The 16507-nt window shown below is 42.1% G+C and overlaps 1 protein-coding gene across 4 annotated transcripts in view; it reads right to left on the reverse strand.

Annotated features, from left to right (window-relative positions):
• Positions 1–3689: 3689 nt before the first annotated feature.
• LOC106608035 (protein EFR3 homolog B) overlaps positions 3690–16507 on the reverse strand; it is a 74298-nt gene continuing 61480 nt past the window's right edge. For all 4 annotated transcript variants that reach the window (XM_014205695.2, XM_045720933.1, XM_014205693.2 and 1 more), the window contains 6 exons: positions 13128–13255; positions 12691–12782; positions 12565–12613; positions 12290–12396; positions 12070–12119; positions 3690–9605 (listed from right to left, as the gene is read on the reverse strand). In XM_014205695.2, the coding sequence (XP_014061170.1) occupies positions 9500–9605; positions 12070–12119; positions 12290–12396; positions 12565–12613; positions 12691–12782; positions 13128–13255 (532 nt within the window). In that variant the 3' untranslated portion in view covers positions 3690–9499. The remainder of the gene's footprint in view (positions 9606–12069; positions 12120–12289; positions 12397–12564; positions 12614–12690; positions 12783–13127; positions 13256–16507) is intronic.

Raw genomic sequence — 16507 nt, forward strand, 5'->3', positions numbered from 1 at the left:
ATAGTTTGTTGGTGATGTAGACACCAAGGAACATGAAGCTATCAACCTGTTCCACTATAGCCCCGTCGATGAGAATGGGGGCATGCTCGGTCCTCCTTTTCCTGTAGTCCACAATCATCTCCTTTGTCTTGATCACGTTGAAGAAGAGGTTGTTGTCCTGGCACGACACGGCAAGGTCTCTGACCTCCTCCCTATAGGCTGTCTCATCATTGTCGGTGATCAGGCCTACCACTGTTGTGTCATCGGCAAACTTGATGATGGTGTTGGAGTCATGCCTGGCCATGCAGTCATGAGTGAAGAGGGAGTACAGGAGGGGACTGAGCACACACCCCTGAGAGGCCCCTGTTGAGGATCAGCATGGCAGATGTGTTGTTCCCTACCCTTACCACCTGGGGGCGGCCCGTTAGGAAGTCCAGGATCCAGTTGCAGAGGGAGGTGTTTAGTCCCAGGGTCCTTAGCTTAGTGATGAGTTTTGAGGGCACTATGGTGTTGAACGCTGAGCTGTAGTCAATGAATAGCATTCTCACATAGGTGTTGTCCAGGTGGGAAAGGGCAGTGTGGAGTGCAATAGAGATTGCATCATCTGTGGATCTGTTGGGGCGGTATGCAAATTGGAGTGGGTCTAGGGTTTCTGGGATAATGGTGTTGACATGAGCCATGACCAGCCTTTCAAAGGACTTCATGGCTACAGACGTGAGTGCTACGGGTCGGCAGTCATCTCAGTGTTCTTGGGCACAGGGACTATAGTGGTCTGTATTACAGACTCAGTCAGGGACTGGTTGAAAATGTCAGTGAAGACACTTGCCAGTTGGTCAGCGCATGCTCGGAGTACACGTCCTGGTAATCTGTCTGGCCCTGCGGCCTTGTGAATGTTGACCTGTTTAAAGTTCTTACTCGCATCGGCTACGGAGAGCGTGATCACACAGTCGTCCGGAACAGCTAGCGCTCTCATGCATGTTTCAGTGTTACTTGCCTCGAAGCAAGCATAGAAGTAATTTAGCTCGTTTGGTAGGTGCGTGTCACTGGGCAGCTCACGGCTGTGCTTCCATTTGTAGTCTGTAATAGTTTACAAGCCCTGCCACATCCAACGAGCGTCGAAGCCGGTGTAGTACGGTTCAATCTTAGTCCTATATTGATGCTTTGGCTGTTTGATGGTTTTTCAAAGGGTATAGCAGGATTTCTTATAAGCTTCCGGGTTAGAGTCCCGCTCCTTGAAAGTGGCAGCTCTACCCTTTAGCTCATTGTGGATGTTGCCTGTAATCCATGGCTTCTGGTTGGGGTATGTACGTACAGTCACTGTGGGGACGACGTCACCCATGCACTTATTGATGAAGCCAGTGACTGATGTGGTGTCCTCCTCAATGCCATCGGAAGAATCCCGGAACATATTCCAGTCTGTGCTAGCAAAACAATCCTGTAGCTTAGCATCTGCTTCATCTGACCACTTTCTTATTGACAGAGTCACTGGTGCTTCCTGCTTTAGTTTTAGCTTGTAAGCAGGAATCAGGAGTATAACATTACGGTCAGATTTGCCAAACATAGGGCGAGGGAGAGCTTTGTACGCCTCTCTGTGTGTGGAGTAAAGGTGGTCTAGAGTTTTTTTTCCTCTGGTTGCACATTTAACATGCTGGTAGAGATTAGGTAGAACGGATTTCAGTTTCCCTGCATTAAAGTCCCCGGCCACTAGGAGCGCTGCCTCTGGATGAGCGTTTTCCTGTTTGCTTATGGCCGTATACAGCTCAGTGAGTGTGGTCTTAGTGCCAGCATCGGTCTGCAGTGGTATATAGACAGCTACGAAAAATATAGCTGTAAACTCTCTTGGTAAATAGTGCGGTCTACAGCTTATCATGAGATACTTTAACTCAGGTGAGCAAAACCTTGAGACTTCCTTAGATTTTGTGCACCAGCTGTTGTTTACAAATATACATAGGCTGCCGCCCCTTGTCTTACCAGAGGCCACTGTTCTATCCTGCTGAAAAAGCTTAAAACCCGCCAGCTGTATGTTAATCATGTCGTCGTTCATCCACGACTCGATGAAACATAAGGTATTACAGTTTTCAATGTCCCGTTGGTAGGATATACGTGCTTGTAGTTCGTCTATTTTATTATCGATTGATTGTACGTTGGCTAATAGGACCGATGGTAAAGGTAGTTTACCCTCTCGGCGACGCCTCCTTACAAGGCACCCGGACCGTCATCCATGATATCTCCGTCTTTTCCTCCTGTCGGGCGTCCGAAGTAAATCCTTCCCGTCCGGCTCGTTGAAGAAGAAGAATTCCTCCAGTACGGGGTGAGTACGGGGTGAGTAATCGCTGTCCTGATATCCAGAAGCTCTTTTCGGTCATAAGACACGGTGGCAGAAACATTATGTACAAAATAAGTTACAAATAACGCAAAAACATACACAATAGCACAATTGGTTACAGGATTGTAAAATGGAAGCCATCTCATTCGGCGCCATTATGCTCAGACTAACTAGATAGGCAATTCAAAACATAGTGCAGTTTGGCTGGTTCTCTCGCTAGTTAACTATTAGCATGTATCAATGTCATTGTCAAGTCCATGTCCTAAAATAACTTTCCACTGGCACTCGTGTATATCTGCAAATGGCAGACACACAGTTGATACGGGTGCGCAGTTGATGAAACCAATGCTGCATACGCTGGTTGTAAAGCAGTCTCTCCACTTCTCAAAATTTGCTAGGATTCTCCTTTAATCAATACTATGTAATTCTGACAAATTAAAATAAAATACAAATCTTAGAATAGCCTAATTGACAAGTAAATAAACATCTTAGTTAGCTACCTTAGCCATTTGATCCCTGGTTCATTGAATGAGGGAATTATTTTATAAAGACAAAAAGTATTTGATTGTAATTGTAATGTTGCAGGGTGTGCATGCTTTTGATCTAGCCCTGCTCGAACACACCACATTGTAAAAAAATCAGCTGCTCAACAGGACCTTGATAAGCTGACTGGTGACTTTGAGCAGGGTTGAATCAAAAGCCTGCACACCTGGTAGCTTTCCAGATGGAAAGTTGACGGACCGTGTGTTTTATACAGTAGTCAATCAGTGCAGTATTTTACTTTGTGGGGGGTTAAATGCCTTGCTCGAGGTCACAACGGCAGGATATACTGTATAATACATGGGATCCGAGACTAGCAGCCTTCCTTTGTCAATACCAGTGATAATAATTATTTTATGAAGTGTTTCCTTGCATCATACAACACAATTTTCCATCACCTGTTTGGCCCATGGTGTTACAGACTTTAAATTGGGAACAAGTGACTTGAGCTTTTGGACAAGCCCTGCATAAGTTTCCTGACCGGTAAAACTGAATGTTTTTTTAAACGTTCTGAGAACGGAGGTGAACATGTCGCCAGTTCTGGAAACTTAAATGTTTTGGTTGCAGGGAAGTGTTTTAAAAATGTTTTACTATGGTCCTCGGAAGGTTTTATTAACGTTAAGAGTCTCTCATTCCTCAGAGACACACTCGTAATTATATTCTTAAATCCTTAGTCTTAAAAGTCATGCTTCACTCAGCTGTCAGATATACAGCAGGCTACCCAATAGAGCACTGTCGTACCCTCAGTGGGTATGTTAACACCCTTTAATGCTACAATATGTGTTAGAGCTGCTGCCATCAGGATTACCTTTACAGATTCAGAAAGAAACACCATACCAGCATATTTTGGCGACGCCAACATTCGTAAAGTTAATTTATTTGACAACCAATCAAATGACAATCAGGATGAAAAAAAACCCAGCTGAGCAGGACAACCATTCAGGATCAGGAGGATACAGTCAGTCAGTCAATCAGTTAATGCTGCACAGTAGTGTTTTAATAACAATACAAACAATAATTATGAATAGATCCACCATTGAGCACAAAAACATATGTAGTCTATCAAACTATGGGAGAGAGAACACCTCACCTATAGTCTGACAATCAGTCACACACAACCGCATGCTGTTGTATTGTGATGGAAAAACCTACGACTATTTGAAACACTGTAGCCTATTATACATAATTCAATTTCACCTGAAAAAGCTAGGTAAAACAGCATGGGCAGTACCATTTTGAAGTAGTCCATTTTCTTCACGATTGGCTGATCCCTCCTGATCACCTGGTTGGACATGACTCCAAGAGTCACCAGGAGGGATCAGCCAATGAATTTGGAAATTCCACCCAGTTGACTACATTAAAATGGTGGAAGCCCTCAATGTCACTGCCAATGCTAAGACGGTCTCTTCTTTTACCTCTGTCTGTTAAAATGTTTCTGTATGTACAGCAACTGTGTGGGCATCCTACTGTATTTGACAATATGTCTACATCTTACGACATTGGTACTGAGAGACATGGTGCTTCTACAACAGCCATACTACATACAGTTCAATTAAAAGTATGTGTTTTTCTTATAATTTCAGCAATAAAGGTTTCTTCGAAACAGAACATCTTCAGTGCAATTGGCAAAGACAAAATGAAATGTTTAATGGAAATTTGATCAGGAAGAAACAGTAACATACATATATTCAGCTAGACGGTCATTGAACTGTACGTAGCTACATCACTAGCATGCAAAGTCAGGTCCAGCACTCATCATAAGGCATTTTCTCCATGTAAAAGCTGCCTCTGTCACTAGGGAATCCAGTTTAAAGTGCAAAGTTCACAGATTAGATAGTTTGACCTACAGCACTACAATGTAAAGAGCTACATTTACTATACAAGGAACAGGAGATGAGTGGACAGAAAGGTGTAACAGGTCTAACAACACATTAACAGCAGAACTGTTGTTGTTTAGTTCCTAAGAAATGTACCCACATGAAAAAAATAAGTTTACTATAGAATACTACAGTACTTACTATACTACACAATGTAGTATCCCCCGATCTTGTGTAGTACTTACTATAGAATATTGTAGTACACTAGAGTAAACACTACAGTATTATCTGCCAAAAAAACACTGTAGTGTTCATCTGTTACTGTGACTTGTTATTGGCTTCGTTGGAAGGATAGAGAGCTGCATGATGCTGATTACATTGTTCTTCATGAGAAGGAGGAAGAGGAGTTAATGGACTGGGTTGTAAACTGGGTCTGATCATTAGTTTGGTCTTGGGGTGATGACTGAATACACAAGCACACACGAATGCACACACGAATGCACGGACGAACGCACACAATGACAAAGTTACTCAGTAAACATGAACCTTGTAAAAATTGACAAGTCAAATGGACAATCCGGTAAACTACTGGCATGGGTTGACTTGACAGAGACAATACATAGTAAAAACAAAACCTACAGAACACTGCATATTGGGCAGTTAACACTAATCACAATATGACATTTTGTCAGTGACAGACATCAACTGGTTATGACAGTGACACATATAGAGCACGCCCAGTTTACACTAGCACAGTTAACACTAGCCGTTTACACTAGCACAGTTTGGGAGTCAGTTTACACTAGCACAGGAAGGAAGGAGTCTCACAATGTCACGGGTACAGAAGGTGTCACAGCACCGTCCAGGTACAGAAGTCATTTATCAAAACACAGAATATGGGCTATCTTCAGATGGGGCTATTTCAGCCTGGAAGGCCAGTCTGTTTCGGAGTTGGCTAAACTGGACTCTAGACTGCCTGATCTGGCTAGTTCAGAAAACCTCAAACCATCATAAGACTTAGAATTATTGCCATTGTACTTAGTTTTGCGACAATCTGTAAGAGCATGAGCTGAAAGTATGAGCCCCAGACACACCGGCAGAGACGTATTCTTAGGAAGCTACTTCTGTAACCAGTATCTACTGTCCAGTCCAGGCTCGTCTCTCTCCACTCACATACAAAGGGCTAACAACCATTACGATGACGTCACCAGTATGGAAAGGATGAGGAGGATCTGATATAATAACGTGGCACTATCGTTGGACTAAACACACTGACTGTAGTTGTAATAAAGGATAATAATGGCAGTACGATTACAGGGAGGGGGTTATGTCGCTAATTTGCGTTCCCTCCTGCAGCATCTCTCTGGTGTATTACAGACGTTAAGATGTCTGAGGGAACTACACACTATATCATCTCTAATGTCTCTGGTTTTAAAACGGCTTGTGTGGCATCGATATGAGTCACAAACATTCATTCTAGTGTCAAAATTGATTACAAAGTGTAAATAGGATAAAACCTAGTTTATGAAGTGAATAGGTCACGACTTCCTGAAGGGTTGGGTATGGATTAGGGTCATGCCCACTAGCAGCCAGAACCTCCAGACAGTGAGACAGACCTGCCAATTACGCAGCACCTCAGACTTGTTTACATCAGACAACCCGTCACCAATGTTATGTTGAAATAACCATTGGCCCTAAGCCCTTTAAGGACTGGCCACATGCCAGTGTTTGAAAGTGTCAAACCCCCGAGTCTGCCACTTTTTTGGGGCAAAATGAGAATTGAGACGATCTTGTATCCCATCTGCAACTCAATTTTGAGTGACTTGATAAGCTGATTGTGGCCTGGCTGCTCAATATGCCTTCTAGCTACTACTTGCTAGCTTCATTGACAAACAGAGTTGTAATTTAGCTGGAAAGTGATTTTGGGCACTGAAAAACAGTTTGAAGTTGTAGACAAGTTATTGTTCTCAGAAATCAGTCCTGAGCGCGCAGCCAGACTTTCCCGACTCGATAGACTGTATGCAGTGCACGGACTAGTTTTCATGCACATTTATTTACTTGAGATATACTGCACCAAATACCTTAGCTAGATCTAAATTGCATGACTAAATTAATTACAGATGTTTTTATTGATCTTAAATAAAATCGGACTATTTTGAAGAAGCTGTGTTATTGTACAGTGACTCAGGAGGGACAAACAGTACCTGTCAGGGTACGATTAAGTGAACGTAACACACCCACATCAAACCACACCCCTAAGACAACTCTCATTTGACTTCAGTCGTGGCCACTAGCGTTTCTTAATGAGCAATCTTCAAAATGAGGCTACATCAGGAAGTGCAGTCACCCTTTAATATGTCTGAGGGAACTACTCCCTAGATCTTCATCACTCTCCTCCACTGCGCTCTGTCTGGCAGTAACTCTAAACATAATATTACAATCTCTTTACAGGCCATCCCTGTTCCAGTCACAGTCTGTCCTGATTTGATGCCATGCTGGTTAGTTCTCAGTGGGCTAGCTCACAGAGGTCTTATATATATATATACTCTTAAAAATACTAGTAGATATTTCCCTTAACTACGGCTAGTCAGTGCAATCTAAAATTATATTTATAGATCTATACACAAAAAAATAAACAAATTTACATCATGTTTATAGCTAGATATGTAATGTACTTCTCTGTATACACACACAATCTTAATTTGACCCTGCTTCTCACAGCAGGAAAATAATCCAACAGGAAATGTGAATTATGTGGATTATAATTATTGGACATTTTTGTAGGGGTTGATACATTTTTCGTTAGGTCGAATCAAATCTCATTTTTAAGTGGAAATTACAAACTTTAGAAGCCTTTTTAAACCTTGAATACACTACAATTACCATTTCCTGCGACAACCAAGAGATAAAATTAAGATAGCAGATCTGTATATGACAAATAATAATGTGGGTTGGTTAATTAGTCTATATGGGTCGTTCAACAAAATGAGCACCTTTTGAAATTGTGCACCAATATTCAATTTTAAAAACCTGTTATATTCAACGAAGTGCCCTTTATTATAGACCATATGGAGAACTAAATAAACATTTTTGTATATGAATAAAGACTTGCTAAAGTGCCAAAACTCAGCATTTTGACATGTCCTTCCATGCACCCTCTGACTTCCAGGAAGATTTTAACCTACTTAACTCCACAAAAGTTATCACCATCAAAGCCCTTGTTGCTTTGACAAAGTCATTTCTGAAGATGATCATTTATTTATTTCATGTGATTAATTTGAAGGTAAAAAAAAATGTCTCTCATTTTATGGTTAACCCTGTTATGTGAACTGAATATGGTGAAACTATTCCTTCAAAGAAAAAACGACTCTTTTTGGCCATTTCCTGGTGTTTTCTGGTAGAAAACTGAGCAGGTCCAGCATAACAAGTCAAGCCTGTGACCCATATAGACAGGCTAGAAATGTTTTAACAAAAAGATTTGAAGCTTCCATGCACAAGCTTGTTGCACACAACAAGCTTCCAATTCCCCTGTAACGGGATTTATGGCTGATTTAAGATGAAATCGTCAACCCTGTTACTTTATTTGGCACTTAATAGGCACTTACTATATACAGTATTATTATTTTTTTTTATCTCTTGCTCTTTACAACAATGTTAAAATTAGGTGAAATCATACGTTTTTTTTAACCAAGTTCCACATCTCAAAAGGCACCGTATTGATGGAACGACCCATATGCTAGTGTTTGAGCATGTAAACATAACTGTACACTCTTCAGATCCTTACAAAGTGGGAAAGCTATGACTGGTTTTATGAATGGTTGAACTGGTTGAATCTAGTTCTGCTGGAGTCACCTGTAGGGCACTCTCACATTTCCGAGGACAGCACACACATCACACACTTTAACCTTTGCAGTCAAATCATGGATTAAAATATACAACATTTAAAAAGCAAGGGGGTAAAAAATACAAAATGAAGATAATTTGGGTCAGCATCAAAAGCACTCCTGGCTAACACACAGCGATACAAAAAATACTTTGGAGTTCTCACCCCAGAGACTTAAAATAAAAACCTAAAAAGACATGAAAAGCATCAAGCAAACACAATGCACCGTTGATTTAGAACTGAATGGTCTGAGCAGGGAGTGGGGATAGTGTTTCAGAAGTAGTCATCCCACTGAAAACTAAAACACTAGATTACCTACATTTTTCACTACAGCTTCCATTGTCAGGTACTTAACATTATCCCTTTCCAGGACAGAAAAACAAAATAATGGCAATACAATAAAACGAATGAGAACATTTGATTTTGTTACATTTGGCAATTAGCCATTTTGTTGTTGATGCACTTTGGGTAGTAATGCATCCAGTGAGGGATAAACTAGGACAACGTCTAGACACTAGTAATGGGCTCAAGGGTGGTGTTTAGAGTGGTGGGCATGCAGCAAGTTAATCAGAGGAAAAGGAGAAGGTTAAAACTGGGGATCACTATGTTCTCTCCTCCCTGTTCTATCTATCCTCAGTCCATCCATTGTTCTTCTCCACGGTCTTTCTGGCTACAGTCTAATCCAAGCCGGTGGCAGTCATATTGGAATTTTTAGGATGGGGGAGGGGTCGAGCAAAGGGTGAAGGGTCAATAGCTCACACTGCTGCCTTTTTGTTTTGTCTGCGATCACAGTGCAAAAAACACATTGTCAGTCATGTCAGTAGCTCTTGACAGAATGAGAATATGGAGCAGGGGGAACAGGTCAGTGTCTGTAGTTGTTTTAACACTGAGGACTGCTGTAGCTCCACACCCCCTGTTCCCCTCTCCTCCTAGGGTGACCCCTGACCTTTAGGGCTAGTAGACACAGAGGTCAGGGAACTTCATTTCGTAGACGGGCACCGAGCGGCTCTGGGTCTGGCCGTAGCCTGATGAGATGGTGCCAGACGGGCTGGGAGGGGGTCTGGGGAGGGCAGAGAGAGAGAACTTCATCATCAAGAACATGGGGGAGGTGTTCTAAAACATTCAAAATTATGTTGCTCAAGTCATAGAGTGTGCCAGATATTTACCAGGAAAGGTTGGAGGGTACAATTATATCCTACTAAGTGCCTACGGGAATCCTCTGTTCTCTTGGCATGTGGACTGGCATACATTACAGTGGTGAGAAGTATGTATGTGTTTATGTGGGTGGGGAGGGGGCGAAGGTATTCATTCCAATTGATGCTGTTCAAGTCATAGTGTGTCTACTTGTGCCCATACCAAGAGCCAAAAGAACTCCAGTATACACCCAACATTCTGATATAATTGTACCTTCCAACCTGGCCTGTTAAAAATTTGCAGTTTGGCATTTATTCAGATGAGTAATCTACCAGAGGCAGCACTGTAGTGTTCAATAGCTGGCACAGCCACCGTGCCAGCTGTAAACCTAACCCTAATACTTAGCCCTAACCTTCAATTAAGACCAAAAAGCACATTTACGATATAGCCAATTTTTACTCTTGAGGAAACGGCTAAATTCTGCCTCCAGGGCAAGACCCTGCCAATAAACGCTAACCTCTGTTAAATATCTGCCTCCTGAGCAACATCATTTGGAATGTTATTGAACACCATCCCCCCTCCACCCACACAAACACATACACACTCCTCATATCTACAATGTACACTCACCTCCATATGTATTTGGACAGTAAAGATAATAAAAATGTGTCTCTACACTCCATTTTGGATATGAGGCTACAGTAAAGAATCTCACCATTTATTGGAGGGTATTTTCATAAGTACTGGGACACATTCACTCAGTGTATTAACCTCTCTTGGGTAGGGGGCAGTATTTTCACGGCCGGATGAAAAACGTACCCAAATTAAACGGCCTACTACTCGGGCCCAGGAACTAGAATATACATATTATTAGTAGATTTGGATAGAAAACACTCTGAAGTTTCTAAAACTGTTTGAAAGATGTCTGTGAGTATAACAGAACTCATATGGCAGGCAAAAACCGGAGAAAAATCCAACCAGGAAGTGGGAAATCTGGTTCTTGTAGTCTTTTCAAATCTAACACACAGTGACTTAGGGTTCATTTTGCACTTCCTAAGGCTTCCACTAGATGTCAACAGTCTTTAGAACCTAGTTTCAGGCTTTTGCAGTGAACAGAGAGCGAACAAGAAGGCCGGGAAGTTGGTGAGGTATCTGTGTTCCAAAACGTTTTTCAAGACATTGGAATCGTCCGGTTGGAATATTATTGAAGTTTTATGTTAAAAAGGCCCTAAAGATTGATGCTATACAACGTTTGACATGTTTCAACGAACGTAAATATAACTTTTTTTTAAACTTTTCGTTGTGAAATTTTGGGCGTGCTTCCTACATTTGGAGTAGCTTACTGGACGCGCAAACAACAAGGAGGTATTTGGACATAAATTATGGACTTTATCGAACAAAACAACATTTATTGTGGACCTGGGATTCCTGGAAGTGCCTTCTGATGAAGATCATCAAAGGTAAGTGAATATTTATAATGCTATTTATGATTTTAGATGACTCCAAAATGGCGGGTATCTGTATTGCCTGGTGTATGTTTCTGAGCGCCGTACTCAGATTATTGCAAAGTGTGCTTTCCCCGTGAAGCCTTTTTTAAATCTGTCACAGCGGTTGCATAAAGGAGATGGTTATCTATAATTCTTTGAGTAACAGTTTAATATTTTATCAATGTTTATGATGAGTATTTTTGTAAATTTTTGGGACCACTGGCAGTATTGGAGGCAAAATATTTTCTGAACATCACGCGCCAATGTAAAATGCTGTTTTTGGATATAAATATGAACTTTATCGAACAAAACATACATGTATTGTCTAACAATGAGTCCTAGGAGTGTCATCTGATGAAGATCGTCAAAGGTTAGTGCTTAATTTTAGCTGAATTTCTGGTATTTGTGACCCCTCTCTTGCTTGGAAAATGGCTGTGTGGTTTTTCTTGTGTTGTACCTGTCCTAACATAATCTAACTTTATGCTTTCGCCGTAAAGCCTTTTTGAAATCGGACAATTTGGTTGGATTAAGGAGAGGTTTATCTTTAAAATGGTGTAAAATAGTCGTATGTTTGAGAACTTTGAATTATGACATTTTGTTGTTTTGAATTTGGCGCTAGCGTCCCACCTGCCCAAGAGAGGTTAAAGAAGTCAAAAGTTAAGTATTTGGTCCCATATTCCTAGCAGGCAATGCCTACATCAAGCTTGTGACACTACAAACTCGATGGATGCATTTTGCAGTTTGTTTTGGGTTACATTTTCACCCTAAGGAACTGAATAGTGAATGATATCTGAAGAAATGTTCTGAGTGAGTGGATAAGATGTTTCTGAACACTTCTAAAGTGACAATTACATCATAGCAGCTTCTGATTGGACTATTCTTTCTTTTCTTCTTGTTTCTTACCGGATTGTGATCTCAAAGATCTGATTGAGTTTGCTCTGCAGCAATGTGGCCTGTAAAGAACAAGCCGAGACCAGCATCAGAGTCAGAAAAAGAATGAAGCCACAAAATAAAAAATACAAAAGTAAGATAATGGATTGAAAAACTCAACAGTGATATTTAAATCATGCAACGACATAATTTAGGTTCTTTAAACATGGGGTAGAATTATATATTTTTTTACCCTGGCACCGCAGTGGGCAGCTATCTCCTCGAAGGGGGCCTTCTGGAACTTCTCCACCACCTGCCTCCTGCGCTCTCTCTCCTGCTCCTCCATCCCCACACTGTCCACTGAGGAGTCACACACACTTCGGTATTGTTGTACCGCTGATACAATCACTATGTCCTTGGAGGGACAGATTGATAACGGTCCAATAGAACACTTTACTGTCTGCTAACTCAATGTCCTGCTGCCTGACCAAATGACTCATGAGTGACACAGCGCTGATTGGTACTTACCGATGGCGTTCTTCAGAGTTTCAAATGTGATCTCCTCTGCTGGAGTCCTCTGTAGAATGAGAGAGAGTGAGGGACAGAAGAGACGGGGGACATTTTTGGTGTGCATGTGTTTGTGTTTCTCCTTACCTCCTCTTTCTCTGGGCTGTTCCTAGACTCCACCTCCACCTGTAGTGAGATGGTCTCTCCAATGCTCTTCCTCTTGGACAGACGGTCCTCGTCTAGAGAGAGCACAACAATTTATCTGAACAATGACCCACGATGAGTACAATGGCTTGGGAATAAAGGGGCAATCTGGGATTCAATCGACAACAAAGTGGTCACCCAGTGACAAAGGTACAGTACACACTATTAACTCAGGTGCATTGTAGAAGAGGTGCAATTCACCTCTTTTCTATTTCCATTCACTCTACAGGCATGGATCAAAAACACAGGCTGCGTGCATCGCTGTTCCAAAGGTTAACCATTTCAGTTGGATTACTCCTCATCACCCCTCCTTATTGAAGCTCCAGATCTTAGTAAGAGTTGAGCACATGTTCTCGTGCATGTTGAAAGGTGTGTGTTACCTGTGAACTGTGGGATGTAGGGTGTGGCCAGCCTGTCTGTGTTGTAGCCGCTGCCCCCCAGGACTTCTGTGATCTTAGACTGCTGGAACAGAACATCCCCCTCCAACTTCTCCAGAGAGGCAGGGAGCCTGGAGACGGGAAAGAAGAGACGGAGAGCACAGAGACCGAAGACAAACGGTAAGAGAGATGGGGAGAAGAGAGATGAAAGAAGAGGGGGACAGGACGGCGACAGAAGACATGGAAAGACAGAAGGAAGATCAGAGAAAGACTAAACGGGAGGAGACGTCTCCATTTACTCCAGATCTTATTTACTCCACATCTTAAAAGACTGGAGAGATGAAGTATGAAAGCAATATATGGAGGAAAGTAACCCTGCATCCATAAGCTGCACCGCTTTCATCTGTAGAGTTCACAAAAGCCTTGAGGAAGTTCACAGAGCGACAAACAGCAAAGAGCACACAGATACACACACAGAACTTAGAACAGCTCTCTTTAAACGCGTCACGAAAAGGAAGGAACGGTCTGTTAAAAGCTGTGTTGACTGTGGCTGAATGCTTCAAAAATCATAAGTGAAATGTCTTTCTAATGGAAAGAACACAAGAGGGCTGTGGGAAGAGCAAGAACCCAGACTACTACTCCTATTCACTGAGTAGTGCTGAGCGATTAGTGACTTGGGTTGAATGCTGTAACACAGAATAAAACGATGAATAAAAGTCCCATGATGGTAGTGACTGCCCATTACTGCTTATCACTAATTAACCATCATTTATTCACATTACTTTACGAAAATATTTCAGTTGTAGTGTATATTACATTTGTTTTAATTGATTATTTCATTCCAAGTCTTTATCTCTTATCTGTAGAGCTGTTGCCTATGCTGTCTGACAAAATCATAATTTTGTAGTTCTTCAAAGTAAATAAGGCATACTTTTATGATCATGTACTTTCAGGTAGATACCTCACGGAGCAACAGCTGATCTCTATCGCCTCAAAATCGCACATTCTTCTGTTTCTTCCGTAGGAGCCATAAAAGAAACACAGATCAGACAAGTAGATGCACAATGGATTATGCTCATTGTAGTTAATTACCACATTTATGCGATAAACTATGTAGAATATTGGCCTGTTGGAAACTCCCATCGCACAGTTCAGGCTGGATCTGATTTATCTGTAGAGAAACTGTGCAATGTGTGAATTAAGCTTGCAGCAAAAAAGAGAACGAAATGGAATTCAAAATAATTTAACCAATGTCGGTAAATTAGTTGTTTAAATTTTATTTTTTTTAAATAACATTTTGGTTAATTGCTCAGAACTACCACTGAGACCCATAGTAAGAGCTAGAGACCTATAATACACTGCTCAAAAAAATAAAGGGAACACTTAAACAACACAATGTAACTCCAAGTCAATCACACTTCTGTGAAATCAAACTGTCCACTTAGGAAGCAACACTGATTGACAATAAATTTCACATGCTGTTGTGCAAAAGGAATAGACAACAGGTGGAAATTATAGGCAATTAGCAAGACACCCCCAATAAAGGAGTGGTTCTGCAGGTGGGGACCACAGACCACTTCTCAGTTCCTATGCTTCTTGGCTGATGTTTTGGTCACTTTTGAATGCTGCCGGTGCTTTCACTCTAGTGGTAGCATGAGACGGAGTCTACAACCCACACAAGTGGCTCAGGTAGTGCAGCTCATCCAGGATGGCACATCAATGCGAGCTGTGGCAAGAAGGTTTGCTGTGTCTGTCAGCGTAGTGTCCAGAGCATGGAGGCGCTACCAGGAGACAGGCCAGTACATCAGGAGACGTGGAGGAGGCCGTAGGAGGGCAACAACCCAGCAGCAGGACCGCTACCTCCGCCTTTGTGTAAGGAGGAGCAGGAGGAGCACTGCCAGAGCCCTGCAAAATGACCTCCAGCAGGCCACAAATGTGCATGTGTCTGCTCAAACGGTCAGAAACAGACTCCATGAGGGTGGTATGAGGGCCCGACGTCCACAGGTGGGGGTTGTGCTTACAGCCCAACCCCATGCAGGACGTTTGGCATTTGCCAGAGAACACCAAGATTGGCAAATTCGCCACTGGCGCCCTGTGCTCTTCACAGATGAAAGCAGGTTCATACTGAGCACGTGACAGACGTGACAGAGTCTGGAGACGCCGTGGAGAACGTTCTGCTGCCTGCAACATCCTCCAGCATGACCGGTTTGGCGGTGGGTCAATCATGGTGTGGGGTGGCATTTCTTTGGGGGGCCGCACAGCCCTCCATGTGCTCGCCAGAGGTAGCCTGACTGCCATTAGGTACCGAGATGAGATCCTCAGACCCCTTGTGAGACCATATGCTGGTGCGGTTGGCCCTGGGTTCCTCCTAATGCAAGACAATGCTAGACCTCATGTGGCTGGAGTGTGTCAGCAGTTCCTGCAAGAGGAAGGCATTGATGCTATGGACTGGCCCGCCCGTTCCCCAGACCTGAATCCAATTGAGCACATCTGGGACATCATGTCTCGCTCCATCCACCAACGCCCCGTTGCACCACAGACTGTCCAGGAGTTGGCAGATGCTTTAGTCCAGGTCTGGGAGGAGATCCCTCAGGAGACCATCCGCCACCTCATCAGGAGCATGCCCAGGCGTTGTAGGGAGGTCATACAGGCACGTGGAGGCCACACACACTACTGAGCCTCATTTTGACTTGTTTTAAGGACATTACATCAAAGTTGGATCAGCCTGTAGTGTGGTTTTCCACTTTAATTTTGAGTGTGACTCCAAATCCAGACCTCCATGGGTTGATAAATTGGATTTCCATTTATTATTTTTGTGTGATTTTGTTGTCAGCACTTTCAACTATTTAATAAGATTATTTCATTTATTCAGATCTAGGATGTGTTGTTTAAGTGTTCCCTTTATTTTTTTGAGCAGTATATAATAACATACAGTGCCTTCAGAAAGTATTCATACATTTTGTCGATTTAAAAAAAATCATAATAATTCTCACCCATCTACACATAATACCCCATAATGACAAAGTCAAAACATATTTATTTTTTGGCAAATTTATTGAAAATTAAATGCAGATATATATAATCTACATAAGTAGTCACACCCATGAGTCAATACTTTGTAGAAGCACCTTTGGCAGTGATTACAGCTATGAGTCTTTCTGGGTAAATCTCTAAGAGCTTTGCACACCTGGATTGTACAATATTTGCACACTATTCTTTAAAAAAATCCTAAAGCAATTTTCAAGTCTTGCCATAGATTTTCAAGCCAATTTAAGTCAAAACTAACTTGGTCACTCAGGAACATTCAATATTGTCTTGGTAAGCATATCCATTGTATATTTGGCCTTGTGTTTTAGGTTATTGTCCTGCTGAAAGGTGAATTT

This window comes from Salmo salar, chromosome ssa06, assembly GCF_905237065.1.
Source record: "Salmo salar chromosome ssa06, Ssal_v3.1, whole genome shotgun sequence".
Taxonomy (NCBI): Eukaryota; Metazoa; Chordata; class Actinopteri; order Salmoniformes; family Salmonidae; genus Salmo; species Salmo salar.